This window comes from Bombus vosnesenskii, unplaced genomic scaffold, assembly GCF_011952255.1.
Source record: "Bombus vosnesenskii isolate JDL3184/JDL3185 unplaced genomic scaffold, Bvos_JDL3184-5_v1.1 scf7180000013276, whole genome shotgun sequence".
Taxonomy (NCBI): domain Eukaryota; kingdom Metazoa; phylum Arthropoda; class Insecta; order Hymenoptera; family Apidae; genus Bombus; species Bombus vosnesenskii.
In genome coordinates, this window is record NW_022882934.1 from 1,171,597 (window position 1) to 1,195,982 (window position 24,386).

The following is a 24,386-nucleotide window of genomic DNA, read 5'->3' on the forward strand; positions in this document are numbered from 1 at the left end:
AATATTCGTTCTACGATCTTCTGCTGATAGGAAAATTTCTTGATGGAGAATTAGTTAATGACCTATATTCACTTCCGCTATGTTCAATATCGTACGTTCCCCATTCTGCCCTAAACCAGAGCGATTTCATCGGCACGTGGCAAATTGTACCATAGCGTAAATTACATCCTTAGAATTCGTACGGGTAAGCGTCCTTACGGGTTGAGTCGTTTTAAAACTTCCAAACAATGGACAGAAGACAAGTCGAAGGCTTTCAAATTAATTGCGAAATTAAACACCTTCAAATTGATGTGGAATAGAGTACCAGTTCTTTACAAAAATGGCTCTGCTAAAAAATTGATTGCGAGTAGAATTTAATTTTAGAATAACGATAGGACATTTATAGATTTAACACTCTAAAAATACTAATCATTCCTGTAAACTGTAGGTCATTATAGTTAGTCATGCCTATAATAGTAATTCCTGAATAATGTATAATTGCTCTTAGTATGGAAAATGTGATATACTTTGGACATTGTATCTCTGTATACATATGTAGTATAGTTTATTCATCATGAACCTAGTTAACTAATTAATGATTTGCTCCTATTACTTTGTTTATTAATATTTCTTGGCTTTATCATCTCTATGATTATTTAATATCGTAAATTCATTTTTAAATTTTTACTCTTACGTACTATTATATATCATTATTGTAATTTTTACTATTAATAAATTAATATAAAGCAAATAAAAGTTTAACGAATGTTTCATAAGGCACTTTAACTTCAGTGTTATAAATTGCGTGTTCTTCTATCATGCTTGTATGTCAAATAAAATTTAAGTTAGGCAATTATTATAATTATAGAAAAAGTTATACCGAAAGTGAGTTAGAAATATCTTAAACGTAAAAACTTTCCTAGCTTATTGTAATGATCTGTACTTTGTTATCGTTGTTTCTTTTACGTTTCTTTTAATTGTTGGAGAAATTTACTCAGAAAATTGAAAAGCTCGACATAAACTAAAGAAATGATCTCTGTTATTAGACACTAAAAAAATAATATTTCTCATTAAATTTTATTGCTCGTATACATGTATAAGTATCAGCTCATGTAGTTATATAATTTTTCCAAAACAGCAAAACACGAAAGCACCGCAATATAAAACTAAAATAAAACCAAATGGCATAAACGGTTATGTTTTAGACATGGGAAATCTTTTTTATTTTTTAGAAATTAATGGAATCCTGATTGTGTAGGTGTCATAAAACCATGCGTTTTAGTATTAGTTCACGCCTTCTTTTACTAGCAACAGGATTTACGATTGGTGTGAAGAACTGACCGCTGACTCAAACACTGTTATGTGTTAGTTCTGAATAACGAGTGGTCACGACCTCGTTTCTTGATCACAAAATCAATATTTCCGATTCTATCAGAATTTTTGTCGTTAATGTACATTATTCGTCCGTAACAGTAATACTATCCTTAATTTTGCACCTATAGAAGACAAAAATTCTATAAATTATACTACATCGACTTACGGTAACACATTACAATTCTACTTTCAAATCAATAAATATAAATGCACAGAACGTAAGGATACAAATTAAAAAGTATAAATTATTTGTAGACTATTGGTTAAAGGCTTACAGCATAAATCATAGATCATACTATACTCGCTATGTATACAAAGAAATAACGTGTTTGGAAACGCTCTAAATGAATATTTTATTATCGGATGATTATTTCATTGCTTTTTCATGTCGTAAAACGTTCCACGAGTTCAGTGAATTATTTCTCGATAATAAATCGATAAATCTCTGGTCTACAATCGGAAATTAAACACGGTAACACCTGATCCATCTAATGCTTATTTCACTGTCTATCAAATTTCCGGAATCATAATAAAGTGAAACTCGCACGTATGCAACTATTACGTATATGAGCACGTAATATATCGGATTTCTACAGGCAATATATTGGCATGCAGTCTAGACACTCAGAATTTACTTTACAGAAATTTGCTGTTTATCATACTACCACGATAATATATTATTCATGGTATTAAATTATAATGTGTCGGCTCGTTCTTGCAAAATTGTATATCTGTCTAAATAGTTAATTCGCCTAAGCCATTTGTAATTCTTCTGACGGCAATTCATAAAATACATTTGACTGTAAAACTCAGCTACATACATATGTTTTTATGATGTACATAGTACGTGTAAAAGAACAATATTAAAACAGAAGACAATTTGAGGGATATACCTTTTTAAATATTTCCAACTGATATGGAACGATTATTTCATCTTTTTGTTAGTTACATAACGAAATGAAAGGTATATCAGAAAAGTCGTTTATTTAAAAAAATATATCTTCGAATAATACGCGACAACCAATAAATATGTTAAAACAAAGATAGAAAATTTGATAAAAAAATCGATTCAAAAATTTATTTAATTAATATAAAAATCATTCCAGTATTTACCATTGATTTTATAACAGATCATTTATTCAAATTATCGTAAGTAAGTTGAGACTGCTGTCAGGGAAAGAAAAGGGTGCGCGCCCTATCACGCGGTACCAAGGAATGACCACCGACTGCCTTAAATAATTACTCACTGGATAAATGGACTGACTGTCAGTCAGTTTGAGAGCGCTTGAACTCGCCCCTTCTAATATTTAGAAAAGAAATAGGGGCACTCGTATAACGAGATATCGATCTTTTCATTAACGCAATAAATTCACAAGTTCGATGCACATTGATTACGAAATACATTTATTATTCCTCCTAATAGTGTAATTAATTTCTTTCCATAATTTGTAATTTATATTTCAAAAATCCCCCAACATTTAGGTAATAAAATTAAGCTAAAATGTATATTCCCATTAACAGTGTTTCAAAATTGAACAAAATAAAATTCACGAACATCCCTATCAGAAACATTTTTCGTACAATAAAAAAATTCCAAAATGAATACGTTCGTCTGACATTCCATTTTTAAAAGATAAAATATTGTTAATTCGAGGCGTTTCATTCACGTAAAGGATAGAATAAATATTTTCTTATTTCATTTCGTTCTTCTTTATTCATTTCTGTTATACTTGAAATTGTTAGTTTGTCCAACGCGCATTCACTTTAAATATCTTGCAATTAGCACGCTATAAAAGTGCTTCTTCGAAGTACTTAAGTCGCTTGGATAAGAACACAACATTTGTTTTGACTACGAAGTAACCATGTCCGCATATAGATTGACTATATAGGGCGCTTACTAAGGGGACAATTTATGGCAGTTTCATCGTTATTAAAGAAACATATGTATTGAGTTGCTGACAAAGTTCGTAGCAATTTTATCAATCGATATATTTTCCTGTGTATTTCATGAGATCACAAGAAGATTACTTATTTTGGACTTCTGTCGCAAATAACAAAATACTGGATTCGAATGGAGCGTTCATAACCGCACATTAAATGAAACAATTAAATAAGAAAAGAGCGGGATGCAACAATGAAAAAGAAATCGTTTAAAAAGACAATATTAAAAAATCAGTAAATAATAACAATGATAAATGTTAGATTTTACTTGGCATACTTAAAATCATACGTTCTACTCCTTAACTTTCGGCAACCATTCGTCGTTTGATTACGATTTATCAATCTTTATGAGTCTTTAGGAAACTTCCTTTCGTGGTAAGGAACCAAATACTTTAAAAGTTTAAAAAATCATTTCAGAGCTATATCAAAAGCAAAAATTACTTCTATTGAAAAAGACAAACTTCTTAAAAGAAAAAGATCATTAAACTACCCCCAAAGTAGTTCACGAAAGTATTCGTACACTTATAAAAATCACTTATGAAAATATCGTGTACATGTTACGTAAAACATTTTGCGTTACGTAAAATATTTCATTTTACTATTTTGCTAATAGTTTTTAGTTAGTTTCGCACAACATATTGGTAAAATAGCTATCGATCGCGTTAGGCGTTTGAACGTACTATTTTTATTCAGAGCAGAGATCTAGAAGAAGTAATCCGCTGTTTGCAGAATGCCCTTTGCAGGACAATGGTGCAAAGTATGGATTTATTTCGGATTCGTTTTCGCGTGGGCAAAGGGTGCGCGTCCACGCTTTGATACCTCCACGGACATGGGATTAGTTCTAGTTCCAGCGGATGCTGAAGTAGATTCTGTCATTTTTCGACTTCGCGCCACTGACCAGGATGCAGATTTCCCACTTGTTTTTGAAATAACTGGTAATTATAACGAATATCACATGGACAAAGCAGAAATAAACGCCTTCGTTAAAAAAATATTTCATTTGTTTAGCTACCATCACACCTGTTGTAAGGATCGACAACCTGCCGTGCACGCTGTATAACAAAGTGTGTCAAGCTAATGTAATACTAACGAAACGGCTAATGCCCGGCCGCCTCCACGATTTTGCTGTTAGGGTTAGGGACACGAAAGGAGATTCGAACTCGATGCAAGCTACTATTTCTGTTACGAACGCAACCACCCTTCGTGATAAAATATTCCCGCACATACCCTCTCTGATAATGGTACCCGAGGTAATTATTTATTGTATTAATAACAACGATTAGCACTAGCATTCAACACGTTAATAACTACAACACCTTCCCCATGACAATCGAATACATATATTCTTTTCGCATACCGATGATATCGCACGATACATTGCTTCGTTCTTTATTATACGTTTTATGAATCACATTGTTTGAAACTGAAAAAATATTATCTGTAAGACCTCTCCTATATTTTAAAATTATTGCGAGGAATATGTGTTATTCTTATTGTTTCATATCCTTTTCATGAACAGTAATATTTCTTTATCAGCAGTGTTCTACTATTTAATACTTTTAGCAAAATAATAAGAATTAATCTTTTACACGTTAGAAAAGCTTGAAATTAATAAGTGTAATCTGAATATGCATGCGTGTAATGTTCGATATGCTGTTGCTCTCGTATCAAATCATATTCCTACTCTCGTTTCCTGCTTTCATGTTAATTGCCTATTATTATGCGAGAAATCTTCTAATCTGCCAAGTAAATCATAAATGTTATGATTTAGTAATTCTAAATATAGTTTTTCATTTTCATGCGTTAACGCCATATCGAAGATTATACCTATTCGTCCATCGTAAGGTATTCTAAGTTATAATAAAAGAAATAGAAATGACGTGCAAAGTAATGTTTATAGATGTTGTTATTTCTATACTCAGAGGTAAGATCGGAATAGTTATTATTTTATTGAATGGATAAATCTATCACACCGTTCTGAGCCAAAAACACCTTTATTGCACGCGCTTACAAAAACTAGGGATAAAAACAAAAAGGCATCTTAAGCCTATCGATTAAATCTATCGATTGTAACTGGGATCATCCTCTAATTACTATTTCTTATAGCTAACGTATTTGCATATGGATGGCGAGCACGAACTCCCGTTATCATTTTCAACAATAGATTACATTAACATTAATTTGTCAGAACACAGTCTCTATTTTATCGTAAAATAAATTGTACAAAATCAGTGATTACAATGTTAATCTTATGAAATTATTTGCTTAGGATACTAAACCAGGTAAAGAATTAGATTATCTTTTAGTAAGAGCTAATTCTTGGAGTGGAAAACCCGTTTATATCGAACTGTGGGTAAGTCACAGAAACGAACAGTAATTTTTAAAACGTAGTATGTTAAGTAATACTTAAAAGTATACTATCGGTACTCGTATATCTTCCAAACAATAATTTATTATTTTTATAGCAACCAAAAGAACTTTTCACTATAAGACAGCGCCAGACACCCACGCAAACACGAGGAATAATTACACTAACTGGAGAATTAGATTTCGAAACGCAATCCATGTACACTCTTACCATGTATGCTACGGTATGCGATATTTGAATAAATACTGTTAACTACTTTCTGGTAGAAAATTTAAATAACACAGTTTATTTATTAGGATCCCTATACGGAGCAGGGAAAAGACACTAGAAATATTGCAGGCTTAAGCGTTGTTGTGATAGTTCAAGATGTTCAAGATGTTCCTCCAATTTTTACGCTAGCCCCTCCCCTCACAAGGATTAACAATTCTGTACAACCTGTAAGTTGTTCCCTTTCTTAACATGATATTTATGTGTCTAATGAAATATATAAATTTTATAAAATTAGATAAGTAGGAATGAGTTTATCTATTTGTACATTGTACAACAATTTGTTGTTGGAACAACTGAAAATTAGATTCACAAGAAAAAGCAAAGAGAATTTCCATTTTTGATGATATCACGATATATGTACGTTTCATTAATAATAATTAGGAGTACAGAACTGTCGAACGACGATAAGGCAATAATATTCACATAATGTAATGTTAGACAAACTATTAATTTAGTAAACTATTTATTTATATATATTACATTTAATTAAACTATATACGAAATTATTAAATGAAAGTTTAATATACTGATTAGAAACAGAGAATATCCAGCCTCAATTAGAACGAATCAAGGAACATCCCCATTCTTTCTACTTTTATTATTTCCGACTAGTATAATTTTATATTACATCAGAAGTAATATATCTTCAGCGTAAAATTAGCAAACAGGGGTCACAGTATCGAATAACATGACTAGATATTTTTTATTCCTACAATAATAGAAATGGATCGTTCTTATTTTGTTCTAATTCCAATTCTATATTCTAAAGTGATTAATTAGAGAAAAATATTGTTAATAAATTTTGAGCGATCAAATGTAGGCCAGAAAAGCTATTTCTGATACGATGTCTCATATAAGTAAAACAAATGTATACGTTGATTTCAGGGCGATATAATACTACGAGTGCACGCAGAAGACGGAGATAAAGGTGTACCGCGTGAGATCGTGTACGGTCTCGTATCTGAAGGCAACCCCTTTACGCCATTTTTCAACATCTCCGAAACAAATGGTAAGAAAATATATCGTGATTTTGAAAAATGTATTTGAAGAATTAAACAATGTACTATTTTATATTCTTTCTTTTTTTTGCTTTTTATTCTTTCCTTTTCTTCTTCTTCTTTTTTTTTTTTTTTGCTATAAGGACATCCAGATAATATTTTTATAGAAAGAATCTTTAACACGTAGTTCGCTTCTGAAATACAAATTATTTACTTACCTATGATAGTCAATGGAAAGTATCGAATTATTCGTAAAAATATTATACACCACTGAATAGATCAAATTTCCTACATAAAAATAAGCTGATTATTTAGAACAGCGCACATCCCATCGATATCGATGAGCTTGAAATATATCGTCAAAGTCAATGTACTGAATGATCTTTTTCTATAGATATAATTGCTTAATTTTCGAGTTATCAAAACCCAATTGACGATTAAACTTGAAAACAACTTGTTGTGAAGTTAGGAAGAAAACTTGTTACGAAGAAAACAACTGTTATTTCCAGAAGATAGATTTGAAAAAATGTCGTTATACGAGTTTGGAAAAATATTTCTAGAAGTTGTTATTAAAATAGTTAAGATCATTATTTTAAACTTTTAAAATTAAAATTACATAAATTATATAACCATGGCTATCATTCTATCTTGCGAAGAAGTTCTATCACACGGACAATCCACAATCGCGTAAAGTTTTACAATCGGTACTTACGTTGGTCCATAAATTCAACAGAGCGTGGTGAAAATTTGATTACCACGAATATGACCGGCAAACACAATAATTTACAGAGGGTGTAATTACATTTCCTAGCGTTCCCATCAGTAAGCGAATTATTCACAGGTTCACCGACATACACACCGTCGAATGACCTGATTTCTCAGGAATAATCCACTCGATGAGTAGGGTTTCAAATTAATTTACCACTACCTCGAACTCCACTTCCCGACATTAAAGCGTGAAGGAATGATTCATACTCTTAGAGGTGCAGCTAGCACGGAAAAACAGATTACGTATGCAGTTCTAGCACAGTGAAAAATGAATGAAACCGTGCAGAGTGCACTGGAAGAAATTCCATTACGAGAAGAATACACCATTGATCAATAAGAGTCAACAGTTTCTCGATTTTCCCATAAACCTTTTTCATTTCCATCAACTTCTCGATCGTTAGCGATGGAAATGGCACTGTTAGAAGCAAATATTGTAACCAAGGTAAATGTCCCTAAGAAATTTGATTGTCTTTTTTACGCAATTCTTGGATGTTAATGCGGTGTCTGATTTTAAGCAGTTCTTCGTCTCTATTGTTCCAATTTTTCTGTATTTGTGTAGTAAACGGTCGGTCGTCACTTCTCAGAAAGTGCCATGAAATGGATCTGTTTTATCGAAGACCTAATCGTGTGTGATTTTGGCGTGGCCATTTTCCAATCAGAAAATTATGGACATTTCTTTTCTCTTCGCGGTACTGACACGTGATTCGCTCAATTGCCCGATCGGATAACTCCGCGTGAAAGTAGAGAAAATTGATGAAATAATATATATATAAAATAAGCATCGAACAAGCGCATTAGCAGCAATATTTAAAAAATTTCAAAAAGTTTCAAGAAGGACTCGGCTACTTCGGCTTATAAGTCAGCTCGTGTAGTGTTTGTTAGAGAGAAAACGTCGTTTTTACTCGTTCATTGATCAAATCTACGGTTTATGCAGCACGTTTTCCAAAATTAATGCGTTCCATTATAGATCCTTGGAAAAGGGAAGGCTAAGGGCCGTGAAACAACGAAGCAACTTTATACGCTTGTTTCCACATGATTACAAGCTCGCACGAACGTGTTATCTAACGTCTGAGATCGGTGATACCGATTCTTTTCGCGGAACCAAAAACGAGTCAGGCGAGGAAGTGGCCAGAACTCGGTAGAAATGGTCAGAGGAAAGTCTTGACGGTCTACAACGCGGTATCGATCGTACTTAGGGGTCAGTCTCTGCTTTTCAGGCTGCGATGCTTATCATTTCGTGACACGAAGCATGCGACCTCTTCGTACTCGTGTATGTATCGTATGTGTGCACGTGGGCGCGCGTGTGTGTGTGTATAGACGTAACTACCAGAGAAAACCAGTGAAAAAGAAACACAGACAGGGCCAGAAGGAATATAGAAGATAAAAGCGTATTGTGCTCTGTAAGTATAAATGAGCGACCATATCTTTACGCGCTACCGGAATAAATAGACTCGATAAGAAAAATTTTAGCTATTTAATTACAGTTGCGAAATACGTATCTGTTTGTTACGATCTCGGTATATGTTAAATTCGTAAATTTATTATAGATATCAGATGATATCTTGAACATAAAATTTGCAAATATATAAAGTTAAGAGGACTACTTAAAAATTTGGAATACGATGAATGTACATGTAGATAATGCTGAAGAAGGTATGGCTTACGATGTACAAATTATTATCGTCTCTCATCGCACGTGTATATTCGTATTTATACAAATATTTTTGTGCTGAATTATTATTAACTATTTTAAGTTATGTCAGTTTATAGGAGCTATAGTTTTATCGAAATTTATTCTCAAGATGGTAACATTATTTTAAAGGCTTCTGTATTTCCTATATTTATTTGTATTGTTTTAATAGAATCGTAAATACTTGTATCATTGAATTAATAATTACGCAATGTACTTCAACCATAATTATATAATCGTTGATATTTTAGAAATAAAATTAAGTGAATAACTGTGTAAATGAGAATAAGAGTTAGAGAATAAGAAGGTAGTACAATGCAATGTATGTTAATAAGGGCAGTTCATTCGCTAAACTCCATTTCGTGATGTGTTATGGAAAATTTCCATCACTGGACATGCATGCTCTGTATGTCATACATAAGTAACAGGGATCATTGACCGAAATGTTTTATTCATAATTCCCAATAAAAGTAATTCGATCGTGACATAGCTTATTACTCGAACGTTTACGTATAATACATGCAAATAAAGACCTAAACATAATACAAGTCAAGTATTAAGTCTTCAACGATCTTTTCGAGAATGTATTAATTTATACAAGAGGATGTATAATTTGTACAATGATTCGTCTCATAAACGTATCATTTCTGTTATTTATATTTTATTCTACATATGGATTATATGGCATTCACTTGATAATTCATTAATTAAACCTTCTGTTCATACAAATCGCCCACAACATGAACAATGTTCAGTTATTATTCATAATTATTAATTAGTAGATATTCTAATTTTCTTTATTCAAAATGCAAACATAGTTTAAATTTTCATATCTAAACATTTTCGTAGAGTGAAACATAATGTATTTATATACATGTTTCGAAGCTTTTTAGAGATTTAGACTTATTTATAAATGTTTGATTGATAGGTGAAATTACTCTTGCCAAACCATTGGAGGAACTTACCCAAATTACGCACGTTGGAGCACCCGTTGTACTTACGGTGGTTGCTGAAGAAATAAGAAGAAGCAGAGAAGAACCTCCTGCCCAAGCCACAGTCGTTGACGTTGGCTTTCTTCTTGGGGAGCCGGGAAATAGTCCACCATACTTCGAGAGCGATAAGTTGGTACCTGAGTCGTGAATAATTTCCACTTTAATAACTATGAAATTTACAAATTGTTAAGGACTAAATAAATTACACATCAATTTTATTCTATGTCTTTTTACTAACGATTGAAAAAAGCATATAATCGTTAGAGTATTAATTATTACGTACAGGAGCAATGACATTAAAAATGATAAATTTAATTTTAGTTTAGTTAAGCAAAAAAAAAAAATTAAGATAGATTAGATTATTCCTTCTTCTGAAATTTGAAATTTATGAAAAACGAGGGAATTTCAAGTATTTCCCGACCACTTTTCAACCTGTACATTTCCGTTAATCCTAAAATGTAATTTATATTTATAAAATATCTTATTCCTTTGCTATAGTTACGTTGCTACGATAGACGAAAATCCTGAGCCGGGGACCGTGATAAATTTTGGTGAGCAATATTCAGCCAGAGTGAAAGACGAAGATATTGGAAAAGCCGGGGTGTTTGCGTTAAAGTTGGAAAATAACAATAATACGTTTGAAATAAATCCGACGGTTGCAGAACGCAATGCAGACTTTGTTATAACCGTTCGAGATAACACATTCATCGATTATGAATTATACAAAGTTTTATCGTTCAAGGCGAGTATAGTATATATAGACTGGTCATTACATTATATCTGTATCACGAAGTTTATAGCTATCTAAAAAAAAAATATAATAAATTATAATAAGTTTAATTATTCTTCGATCAATTCTTCTTTGTTTACTGTCATTAATGTAGTTTCATTGAATTCAGATTGTAGCTCAGGAAGTTGGTCCAGCCACGAATCTATCAGCGTCAGTGCCAGCTACAATATTTTTAAGAGATATAAACGATAATCCGCCAATATTTGACGAACAATCATACGAGATAACGTTATCTGAAAACGTAACTGCGGGTTCACGCGTGATTCAGGTAAACACCTAACTATCTCTCGAAGAAATTTCATGATTTTTATAAGTAGATTATTCATATAATCTTACAATCGTAATACCACTTATAATTATTAATTGCTTTTAAATATACCACGATATCTAAGAGAAACCTATACAAACTGTTAAATAATAAAAACTATTATTTTCATCTGATTTAGATTGAAAGAAATTTCTTGATCCTTTCTTTGTAAACCATTGTATCTATATTTCTTCTTTACGTTTTTCACGTTTTTCATATATACAACTATACAAAAATATGTACATTGTTCTGACATAAGTTACAAGGTTGAGGAAGAAATGATTAAATAATATCGACTGTCAAATAAACATTATAATATCTTCTTTCGATAGGTGCACGCAACTGACAAAGATACAGGTGTTTATGGCAGTATCCGATATACCGGTATAACAGGAGAAGGCAGCCAAGCTTTCACTATGGATTCAGACACCGGATTAATAACTGTCGCTATGGGCTCTTCCTTAGATCGTGAAGTTGCAGCAAGACTTGTATTAACCGTTGAAGCTCGGGATGAAAATGGCAATGGCAACAGTGGCGTTGTTCCTTTAATAGTTAATCTACTTGACGTGAATGATAATGCACCAATATTCGAGAAGGACGTTTACGAGTTTATGTTGAACTCTGATCTAACTAATTTTACATCACCAGCTTTGATAAAGGTATATTAAACAATCTTGACAATTATCTTCTGTGATTATTACGACCCCTTCATCTTACGATCTTTTTATATAAACCATTGTATTAGAAAATAATTCAAAGTTACAATATACGTAGTTATATTATAAGTAGACTGAGGATGTTTATGAATTTATGAGAAATCTAAGCAGATATATATCTAAATGTAACATGGTATTATTATGTGTAATTTACAAATAATTGGAAAATTTATCCATTTACTATCAGTCTATAGTTGCGTTGATGAAGATAGGAATTTTCATAGACATCTGCAGTGTAATTAAATGATATAAACAAAGATCTTGCAAGGAAAAAGAGAATGTAACTATTGACAGGCGATTGACGCTGACGCAGAGCCACCCAACAACGTAGTTAGATACGAATTAGTTTACGGAAACTACGGGAAGAAATTCGATTTAAACGAAACGAGCGGTGAATTAATACTTCTGTTGCCGATTACGAAATTCAGACAAAAGAAACAGAGCGCATACGAGAAATTTTCGAAGAAAGCTAAAACGAAATTTGTCAATAGTCAAGAAGAAATACGAAACGATTTCTTAATGGTGACTAGAAATGTGAATGAATCTACGAGGATTAATTTGGGAAATTTAACGAAGGAAATGTCGACGGAAGTTATAAAGAAACGACGAAAACGAGCTGACGACGATGCACTGTACACTCTCACTGCCAGAGCATACGATCTAGGTAAACCGATAGAAGATTATTTGTCCAATAACTTTCCTGCTTACGGTATAAGTGCAAAATAATGTAATTTATTATTAGACACAAATAATATACATTTTTGCAGGTGTACCTCATCTTTCAAGTACAACAAAAATTCGGATCCTCAGTGGAATCGCAATGGAAGCACGCATAATGATGTTCGTGGTGCCAGGAGAACAGCCGAACTCAACGAAAACTGCTGAAACTTTAGCTGCTATTACAGGTGGTCGAGTGACTGTGTTAGAAACGCGACCTTATATTCAACGGAATGACACTGGAAGTACAGGGATTCTTACTGGAGGAGGAAAAAAGTTAGTGATCTACCGATATTCGGTATATGATCATTACGATTTAATCACTCAATGAAAAACATTTTTCAACTATGAATCAGTCGATAGTTAGATTCTGATATATAATCTCTATTAGAGGGATTATTCATTGTAAGATCTAATAAAATCTTATATTTATTTTTTATTTATATACTCATTATAAAATCTTATGATAAATAATATTGTCAAGGAATAAGGAAAGGCAAATTTTCTTTAATATTCAATCTTTATGGATTTTTTATTTTACATATGAAATCAACAGTGAAATAACTTAAACTATACTTTTTCAGGAGTATTATCGTGGCTCGCGTCGAGCAAACGGAACCAGGTACGTCTTTGGTAGACGTAGAAAAGATTCGAGAAGCTTTAGCTGCGAATGGAGTCGGGATCATTGCTGGAAACGCGATTATGAACACGAGTATACATATCGACAATACAAACGCTCCTGTTGATGAAACTCCACGCCATACAAATGTCAATGATGGTCAAACGACTCTTATTAATAATACTATTGCTGCTGTTCCAAGCGAAGAAGTGGTATGTATACGATTCTCAACTTCCAAATTATATAGTGAAAATTGTAAAATAAACCATTTATCTGCAATAATTACTTTGTCTTGTTGTTTGTAAGATATTTAAATAATTAGCACTTGAATGTCTAGTTTATATAAATTACGACTTTCGTAATTTATTACATTTAGCTACATTTAAAAAAATGACGAAAATTTGGATAAATGTTTTAGACGGTGTACAAAGCAGAAAACAAATTATTATTCTGGCTTCTGATAATCCTGGTGTTACTTATACTTTTGGCCATTGCCGCGTTAATTATCTGCTGCATATGTCCTGGATGTCCTTTTTATATGGCACCCAGAAAAAGACGAGTACATTCGTCAGAAACATTGGTCGTACGATCAAATGGAAGACCAAAACGACATCTTCATCGGCAGCCTGCGGTAGCTACCGAAGGTAATCTATTTTTAAATTATTATGTGTATCTTTAAATTTTATATAATCGTATATATAATACATGTAATATAATACATATAATAATATAATAAATAATACTAATGATAATAATATAATTAATAACTTAATATATTGTTGATTACAAGTATTAAAACATCTGCTATATCTTATGTCACTCATATTATACGTCGTATAACGTAAAAAAAACCTATAATTTATTTTAACCATAGAATTATTTAATTACACAATACAAATACGTTTAAAGTTTAATATAAAGCTTAAAAACCTAAACGACTTTATAATAATGCGAAAAGTTACTTTAAATAACATATGATATTTTTCGTATTAACCAAAATATCGTATCATTATCAAGGTTTTATATTTGTTATTATATTTACGTTATTCTTGTATCTTTTATATTATTATCATATTAAACAAATATCATGCTATTATTTATATGAACTTTTATCGTATCTCAGTATCGTGGAATGGAAGGAAACAGGCGTGGAGTGCTGATCCAACAAGAAGAAATTGGCAATTCAATAGAAGAAACGTAAAGAATTGTTCGCTTCCTGGCGACGTTGCTTACATTTCTGGGCAACCAAACGACGTTCAAATGAACCTCGAAGCTCAAAGATTAAGAGATGGACATTCTTACGGTCACTCGAGGAAGAGCAGAATAAATGAACAAGAAAGAATGTACATGGAGGATGTGGAGGATCAAAAGGCAAGAGGTTATCGTACTGCGGAATTAGACTCTTTGCAACGACATGAGATGGAAAGAGGTTCCGATCTGCAACATCAAGCTTATAGGCAAAGGTAGGTAAGCTGTCATCTCACGTTCACTCATACGTTTTATTTTTATATGGAACGAAATGGAATAAAATGGAACTCTAAATTTACACGAAATGAAATGAAATAATACAGCGGAGGGGCTCGTTCTCTTTCTCAAAGTCACGATGTCGTTGTGTAGTTTCTTCAGGCTTGAAATCATCGCTGAACTAAATTATCTTTCTTGTAAAAAAATGCAGGACTAAGTTTATATTGATTAAAATCAGATTAAGTTGAATGTTATTCGCCACTTTTCTTTAGTACGATCGTCTTTTCTTTAGTAGTATCGTCACTATTCTCTGTTGTACTTACATATAATTATAATTATTAATTACAATCATAATACTCGTACATAATACTCATAATAATCATAATCACAATACTCGTACTCTGTTTCAACTAGAACCAACTTAAATAGAATTTAAAACAGTTCTGTTCACCTCACGTAACATCGTCAGTCGCCTTAATAAAATCATTAGTAACATCATTGATAGGTCGTTGCTTTTATATATGTGTAGCTAAATCAAAATTCGATCGAAACTCAATTCCATAGATTCGTGGAAGCCGATATGAACGAAGAACCAACTGTCAGAGAGCAACATTTCTACCGCGAAGGAAACGCTGAAGTCTTACGGCTAGTGACACGAGGACAAGTGGAAGATACGACAAGCCATCTTCACCAACCTCATCATCATCGCCCAACAGCCTTGATCGTAGATGGCAAGGATATAATTCTGCAAAGATTCATAGAAGACCAGAAGTCGAGGCACGAGTTGTCGATGCAGGACATCGAAGCAGCTCGTAGCATGGAATCGCACCAACGATCGAAAGAAGTATGTCAACAACAACAGCCAGAGATAATCCTGATACCGGACAGGTTGGATCTCGGTCATAGGCAGCACATCGAAGAAATAGGACCTAACGTGCAGAGGCTAGTGATCGATCACGGTGACTACGGTTCGCAAAAGATAGAGCAAGAATCTCTAAGGGAATCTCAGATGAGAGAAACTATGAGGCAAGAGAAGCAAGAGGCTGTTGCAAGTGGTGCTCCAATTGCTGAAAGACCGCCGGTCGTTACCACAGATCACGTTCAAGCAAATAGCAGCCAGTATCCGTTTCACGACTTGGAGCTAGCAAGACAAAACGCGCTATTGACTCGGTTACTACTCGAAAGAGAAAATCGTCGTGCAGGAGGCGGTGGAGTGGACTCCACGAGTTACTTAGAAACGCAAAGCCTTCCCGGACAAGTAGCGATCGCTACTCAAACCGACAGAACAGCGGCCACTCAAACGGAACGTCAGGTGAAAAGCAGAAGCGACAACGACGAATCCGACGAAGAGTCAAGACACAGGAAAAAATTGAAGTCTAGGAAGAAGTACGGCGATGGAGATTGGAAAAGGTCTAGAACTCTATGGATGAAGTCGCCGATCGAAGAAGAAGTGAGTCCTTGTTTCGATAAACGATTGAGCATTCTGAGGAAAAAAGTGAGGGAGGTGAAAGAAGGCAGGAAGATTTCTCTGGAGCCGGATGTGCTGAGGGAAATTTCAGATTCTTTGGATGGAAACGGAAGTTCGTACAAAGGCGAAGAGGACGAAACGATGCGGAGTTATCAAAAAACCGAACGCACGAGCATCAGTTATAAGATTCTGAACGAGAAGGAGACTGGCTCGCAATCTTCCGAGGAGATACGTAAGGAGAGGCACGAGAAAAGTTGCGAGGACGTGACTGACGATCAAAAGATGAACGTCACTGAGTCCACTTCCTCGCCAGAAATAAAAGTTCAACGTGAAAAGTACGTCCGCGAGAAGGCAGACGACAGAAGTCCGAAAAAGGAGGGAAAATCAAAGACGCAGAAAAAGTCAGATGGCGTGATAAAGCCGAGTTTCAGGATTCTTGAGAAAGAGTTTACAATGCTAACGAAGAAACTGAGCAAACTGGGTGACAAAAAATTTCAGGAGAGCACTGGCAGCGACAGCACGAGCCAGGAGAAGTCGGACTCGTTTGCGAAAGAGCCGAAAAAGGACTTGGATCAGAAAAGCGCGAAGAAGATGGATTCCTCGAGTTCTCAGAAACAAGCAGCTGAATGTACCGCGAGCTCGTTGAAGGCCGAGCAGAAAGGAAAACAGAAGAAGGAGTCAGCCATAGCTAAAACGAAACAAAAGCTGAAATATCAACAGAGTCAAGTGATGAGTACGGGAAGTTCCGAGTTCGACGATGCTCTTGACAAACCGAAGAAATTTTGCGGAACTCGTCACGAAACCGTGAAACAGAAGCAACCAATTAGCACTCAAGGTCACGCGAAAGTGAAACGTCAAACGCATATGGAGCGACGAGAACCTAAAAAGCAAATGTCCGAATTTCGAGACGAAGAAGTTGAGAAGCGAAAGGAAGGACCCTCGAAGGAAACACCAAAGGCTGAATTAAAGTCTGAGAGGATTGGGAAAATGATGATAAAAGCACCGAAACTGGGTACTATATCTCGTAAACAGAACATCGCTGAAGAAACCAGTACCAGTACAGAAGAAAGAAGAGGAGGAAGAGATGCGTTTGCTCCAAGAGATTTCGAAAAGAAAAGCAGTACAGAGTTTTCAGAAGGAGATTCAAATGGCGTACAGCAACGCGTGGTAGAAAGGTTTCCAAAGAAGATAATTGAAAAATTTAGCGACGACTTCGTTGAAGAACCGAAGAAAGAAACCGTGAAACAACAAGCAACAATTTCTACGGGAGAAGAGCGGGATACAACGAACGTAGAAAAACACAAGATAGTTACAGAGAAAGAATTATGTATTCCTGACACAATACAGGTGTCAAAAAATGGGTTGAAGTGGATTCGAGATACATTCGAAGAACCTGTGAAATGTGATGATTCTACGGCTCATGCTAAAGAAGAATTGATTAGAGGTTTTACGGCTATTGATACGATGGCTGCAACTAAGAAGGAAGAGCTCAGTGAAACTATCGTACGAGATCGGCAAACTGATAAAACTTCGCCTGAAAAAGAACCTATGGAGAGTATAAAATATAGCGACACAGCTGAAAAAAAAGAAAGTACGCAAACAGATAAATTAACGAGCGAAGCTGAAAAAGACATAGCTGAACATATAAAGGATAAATTAGAAGATTATAAGGAAGAAGATAAATCATTAGATGAGTCCAAAGAGCAAATTGAAATGATACCAGTGCGCGAGTTAGAAGAGCGGAAACAAGACGATAAAGAAGATGATAAATACGAGTATTTGGAGCAGAAAATGAAAAAGCTGTCAAAAGATGTTGGGGAAGAGAGCGTAGTTTTAAAAGAGCTTAAGAGGGCAGAAGTAGAATATAGAGCTGAAGGAATTTCTACAGGAAGGGAAGAAGCAGAAAAAGAACTAGAAGTCGAAGTTGATGCTCTTAAGGAAGAAGAACGTAGTGATAAAGTAGGTACAGTGCAAAAGATCGAAGAACCAATTGAGAAATATATAGAAACTGAAATGCCAAGTAATGGACAGGACAGTGTGAGACAAGATGTGGCAGATGAATCAAAAATACGTGGGAAAAAAGATAAAACAGATAAAGCTAATGGAGAAGAGGAAAAATCAGTAAAACACGTAGATGGTTCAAAATTAGATCACGCTACTATCGAGGAGAAGGAAGGTCCAATGCAAGCAACATCTAGTGACCAGGAGAAAAAAAAGATCGACTCAGACACAATTGAAGTTCCCCGTGAAAAAGAAACTACGTCAATGAATGAAACTTACGATCGAAAAGTCGAAGAAAATGTTTTTTTAGATGAACAGAAAAAGTACGACGAAGACGATACAAGAATTAAACCTGTTGATCAAATTGTAGAAAGTACTTTCGTAGATGAAGATAAAGAAGGCATTAGTGATAAAAACGAAGTCATGGTGAAAGCTACAACTGAGGATGACAAAGCTGTTGAAAAGGCAAGTGAGGATTATAAAATTACTGAAAAAGTAACTGAGGATCAAAAATTTGATAAGAAAATAATGGATGATCGTAAAATTTTTCCAGAAGCAACTATGGATCAAGAAGTTGGTAGAGAAATAAATAAGGATCAGAAAATTGATGAACAAGCGAGGGAAATCGATCAAATTACTCGAGAAGAAACTTTTGGGGATCCCAAAATTATCGAAGAAGCAACGAAAGATCAAAAAATGGATAAAGAAATAACTGAGGGTCAGAAAGTTGATAAAGAAACCACTAAGTTTACAAAAATGGATACAGGAATGAAAGAGGATGATAAAATTCTTGATAAGACATCAGCGGACCATAAAATTATTGCAGTTACTGGAGACAAAAAGACTTCTAAAGAAACAACTGACCTTGAAATTGCTGAAACAGTAATTCCAGATGATAAAATTGTTATAGAAACAACTGAAGATCGGAAAATTGATGAAAAAGCAGCAGAGGGGTATAAAATTTCTAAAGAAGCTGCCATGGACAAAGAAATGACTAAATCGACAACTACAGATTATCAAATTGGTAAAGACACAAAGGACGATGATGATATTGCTGGAGAACCAACTGCAGATCAGAAAATTGATAAAGAAACAAAGGACGATGATGATATTGCAGGAGAACCAACTGCAGATCAGAAAATTGATAAAGAAACAAAGGACGATGATGACATTGCAAGGGAATCAACTGCAGATCAAAAAATTGGTAAAGAAACAAAGGACGATAATGACATCGCTGGAGAACCAACTGCAGATCAGAAAATTGGTAAAGAAATAAAGGACGATGATGACATCGCTGGAGAACCAATTGCAGATCAAAAAATTGGTAAAGAAACAAAGGACGATGATGATATCGCTGGAGAACCAACTGCAGATCAAAAAATTGATAAAAAAACAAAGGACGATGATGACGTCGCTGGAGAACCAATTGCAGATCAAAAAATTGGTAAAGAAACAAAGGACGATGATGACATCGCTGGAGAACCAATTGCAGATCAAAAACTTGGTAAAGAAACAAGGGACGATGATGACATCGCTGGAGAACCAATTGCAGATCAGAAAATTATAGAAACAGTTGAGAAACAAGACACTGAAGAAACTAAATATTATGAAACTGTTGAAAAAGCAACCGAGGACTTCAAAATTACTGAACCAGAAGCTACATATCATAAACTGGTTGAAAAGACAACTGAGGATCACACAAGCATTGGCGATCTCGGAATTTTAACAGAGACTATCGTTGATTTCATTGGTAAAGAGAAAGCATCCGATGGGGAGAAGAAAATTTCAATGGAAATCGATAAGGACAAAGTTAGTGAAAAAGAAGCTATTTTTTTAGATAAAGAAAAGGTACCTGGTGAGCAAGCAGGTACTACAGATCTTAAATCGGATGATCAGCAAATAGACAAAGAGGATGTTCTAAATGGAAAAGAAAAAACCGTAGATATTACGCCTGATAATGAAAATGAAAAAAGAAAAAGTAGTTCTCCCAAAGAAAAGGAAACTTCTGCAAAAAAAGAAGTTACGAAAGAACCAGTTACTAGCGACGATCACAAAATTAGTGAGAGAGATGTTTCTATTGACACGAAGGAGGAAACACGCGTTGAAGATGAAAAAGAAATTGTAAAAAGCGAAGAAACCAAAGAACAAGCAAGTATTATCGACGATGAAGAGAAGGAAAAATATCACGATAAAGAAGAAAAAATAATTATAGAGACTGTAAAAATTGATGACCATCCGATCGAAGAAAAAGAAATTAGTAAAGGAATGCAAAAAATAGACGATTCCGAAGCCACTGAGAAAGAAAGTACAGAAACAGAAGAAACTGATGACAGTCAAATTCCTGACGAGGAAATTGTTCCAGAAACTTCAGAAATTAAACAGCAAATTACAATTGAAAAACAGGATGATACATCAACGATTCAAGATTATCAGATCGATAAAGAAGTTATTCCCATGAAAATACCTCATGACACCACTGAAGAAAAAGATGATTCGTCAAAAAGATCAATCACTGAGAAACAAGATAGTGAAATAACAAAGGACTCGATAGAAATGCCTACTTTGATCGATAGTGATATGAAAGAAGAAAGTCCAATGGAGTCATCAGCTGTTGATGATCACACTGATAAGACAGTTGATGTCTTCGATACATTAACGAATGGCAAAGGATCGATAATTCCAAGTACTGAAAAAGAAATTGCAACTATTGAACAATCATCTACAAACGATAGAATTATCGAGAAAGAAGTTGCTTCGTTATCTTTCGACAACAAAGAAGAGAAAGAAAAGAATGGAGTCCAAATTTCGAATATTAGTAAATCTCCGACCCCTCAAACAGATGGCGAGTCTGGGACACTTGTGGAACCACCAGTAGACGATAAACAAACGAAAGAAAACGCGGGGAAAGATAAAATTATTGATCTCTCGGATGATGACAAAATAATATCAACGTCAAAGGACGCGGCAGAAAAGGTTGAGCAAATTAATGTTCTTGAAGAAGCAAAGGGAGAGGAATCCGACGAAAAGATAAAAATCGATGACTCCTCGAGAGATGAAGCGACAAAATTAGTGGCAGAAGAATCTGTCGAAAAATCAGAAATTGGTAAACCTTTAAAGGACGAGACAGCATCACCGGCGAAAGAAAGACAAGACACCGCCAAGGAGTTATTCGAAAAAACGCACGAAGTGAGCAAGGAACCCGAGAAACTTTCAAATAATGAAACAGCAGATAGCAAACTAGCACGAACTACCGAGAAGGTGGAGCAATTGCGCGAACCGTCGGGTAAAGTGAGCAGTAGTTTTCAGGAAATCGAATTGGTTGAAACTTCCCCGCAGATGTACGAGACGACAGAGAAAGAAAAGTTTGCGTTTGATTCCACTATACGGAAAGCTTCAACAGATTCCGGGAAAATATCCGAATCCGAAGAGCAGTTGAAGTCAGAGAGCGAGCAAACTGAATTACAGGAAGTAGAACAATTTGTTGAGGAACAAACTTTTACCGCGGAGGAAGCCGACATTCAGAGGGAGGCATTTCCGGAGGAACAGTCAAATATGGGATTTAATGTACCTACGATTGTCCCCAATGGCGAATCAGATAAGCAGGATCTAACGAAGCCGAAAATGGATAAAACTTTGCCTCTAGAGGAAGATATAGTGCAAGAAGAGAGGCAGGAAATACCTGTTGAGGGAAAATTTATAGACGTAAGCCTTCCACTTTTTACAAGCATAATAGATACGGTGGTTGATTCTGAAGATAGTGATTCATCGAGTGATATTTCCAGGAAGACAACGTTAACTACCAGACCGTATCAGACACCACGACATCGCGCTCCACAACTTTCTGAGAAAGAAATTAGTCAAACGGAGGAGGCAACTGGGCTGCAGGACATGGAAGATGAGGAACGAGTGACGATATCGATCGAAGAGATAGAAAATGAGGACGTAGAATCTTCGAAGGAAGAGCAAATGTTCGTGGAGTTTGAAGATACAAGCGAAACAGAGGAAGATAAAGAAACTGTATTAAGGGAAAGGACTATGGATATACAAACGCATTTTAGTCCGAAGAAAATAATCACAGCGACTGACATAGAAGATATGAAGAAAGACGAGAAAACAGAATCTGGATGCAGCTTAGAACTGACTAAAGAATCCTCGATCAGTACAAAACTAGAATCTGGAACGAAGGAGTGCGATACAAAAGCTGACAGACAAGATGAAGCTCGTGACAAAGAATGTTCGACTAGTACGAAACATGTAAAGGATACGAAAATAGATTCTGAAACGAGAGGCTACGATAGAAAGCCTGATAGGCAAGATGAGGTTCGTGAGAAAGAATCGTCGACTAGTACACAACGTGTAAAAGATACAGAACTAGAACACGAAATGAAAGACGGCGATAAAAAGGTTGATAAGCCAGATGAACCGTCAATAATTTCTAAACTTGCAAAAACCGAGACCTTTAAAGTTACGGATAGAAGAATGAAAGAGCTGGAAAAGAAAAGAGTAATTCAACGAAGGAAGAAAAAAAGTACTTCCGAGGAATCTTCCGAGGAGAAAGCAACTCATTTTCACGATGTAACGAGTCACAGTGGGTATCGGACACGTAGAAAGCTCCCGGAAGAACAACTGAAGCAAAAAGATAGCGATCAAACGAAACAATCAAGGAAACGAGATGAGGAGTCACGACGAAAGCAATCTCTGTCGAAATTGAAAGCCGAAAAGGACAAAAAATCATCCAGTAGCAGCGAGAAATATCCAACTCCACCGAAAACTGGAGAAATCGATACGAGTAAGACACGACCGAAATACATGGCCTGGTACAAAAAGAATCGAGAAGAAATGGAAAAGAAACGAGCCGAATTAATGGCTACGGACGACGAGGAGCAACTTCCTCGATGGTTACGAAGGAGTATGAAAAATCAAAAAACTGAGAAGGAAGGTAAAAAGTTATCGAGCCATAAAACTGCTGACACGACTCCACGGACTAGACGCAAAGTGAAACCTTTGGTAAACGTCGAGTCTGAACAATTGAAAGCTATCGTTCGTCAAGGAAGAAAATTAAGAAGAGCCGAAGGAGGAAAAAACGAAGATCCACCGGTTCAAATATTCGCGACAACGCCACCCTCGACATCGCAAGATCCTAAATATCATTTGCTACAACATTCTGAATACAAATACGAAAAGATATCTGCGCCATTTTACCTTCATCCTCCACCTGTTCCTCATCCCTCTCCGCAATTGTCACCAGAACATTTTGATATTCCACCTACGATGGAACAAGGGTGTACCGGTGAAGATTTCGATTCTGGAATAGCAATATCGTTGCAGGGTGGCAACAGGTTGCGACACCAACAATTATTAGAAAAGAAAAGTGTATTTGATATCGCTTACAGCGAGGCTGCCCCTTCTCAACTTCGTTCTGACAGTACTACACCTCCGTCTTAAATTAGTAATAATTTGAGAATCTTTCGTCTTTATAGAAAACTACCCTTCTCTGTCGTTTAACGATTTTTAAAATATTTATTCAGGACGGATACATTGTTAAACATTTTTGAATATTTTACGCGACAATTAACTTTATACAATTAATCAGTTGTTACGGTTTAACAAGTGTACAGGACAAGGTGAGGACAGATTTAAATCTATTATTATCGAGCTCTTAAATGTTATGAATTCTAAAAGAAAAAGGAAAAGGACACAAATTAAACTAAAAATGACTAAATTACGCACAAAAAATGCAGGGTTAATTATAACATAAAGTAGATTTCAAAAATTGTCACGTTTTAGAATTTACACTTTGATAGAGAATAACATGAGACGAATATGAAATTTGAAAATGCATTTAATCATAAAATTTGAAAAAACGTTCAATTTCGATCGAGAGTGATAAGTATGTATACATAGTATTTACTATAAAAATAGCA

General features: G+C 34.8%; 1 protein-coding gene across 1 annotated transcript; it reads left to right on the forward strand.

Annotated features, from left to right (window-relative positions):
* The first annotated feature begins 4,123 nt into the window (after positions 1 to 4,123).
* LOC117231937 lies at positions 4,124 to 24,386 on the forward strand. Its single transcript, XM_033490947.1, has 16 exons — positions 4,124 to 4,229; positions 4,303 to 4,544; positions 5,564 to 5,647; positions 5,760 to 5,885; positions 5,959 to 6,099; positions 6,818 to 6,941; positions 10,317 to 10,524; positions 10,879 to 11,122; positions 11,280 to 11,438; positions 11,810 to 12,136; positions 12,488 to 12,857; positions 12,961 to 13,186; positions 13,495 to 13,741; positions 13,948 to 14,173; positions 14,653 to 14,992; positions 15,558 to 24,386. The coding sequence occupies exons 1-16, from the start codon at positions 4,124 to 4,126 to the stop codon at positions 23,905 to 23,907; spliced, it is 11,520 nt and encodes a 3,839-aa protein (XP_033346838.1). The 3' UTR covers positions 23,908 to 24,386.

Bases quoted from the DNA above. Each gene is read 5' to 3' on its own strand.
- LOC117231937 (XM_033490947.1), top strand. From the start codon at position 4,124: ATGGGATTAGTTCTAGTTCCAGCGGATGCTGAAGTAGATTCTGTCATT. The intron at 5,648-5,759 runs GTAAGTCACAGA...TTATTTTTATAG, and splicing joins CCGTTTATATCGAACTGTGG to CAACCAAAAGAACTTTTCAC. The intron at 5,886-5,958 runs GTATGCGATATT...TTTATTTATTAG, and splicing joins CTCTTACCATGTATGCTACG to GATCCCTATACGGAGCAGGG.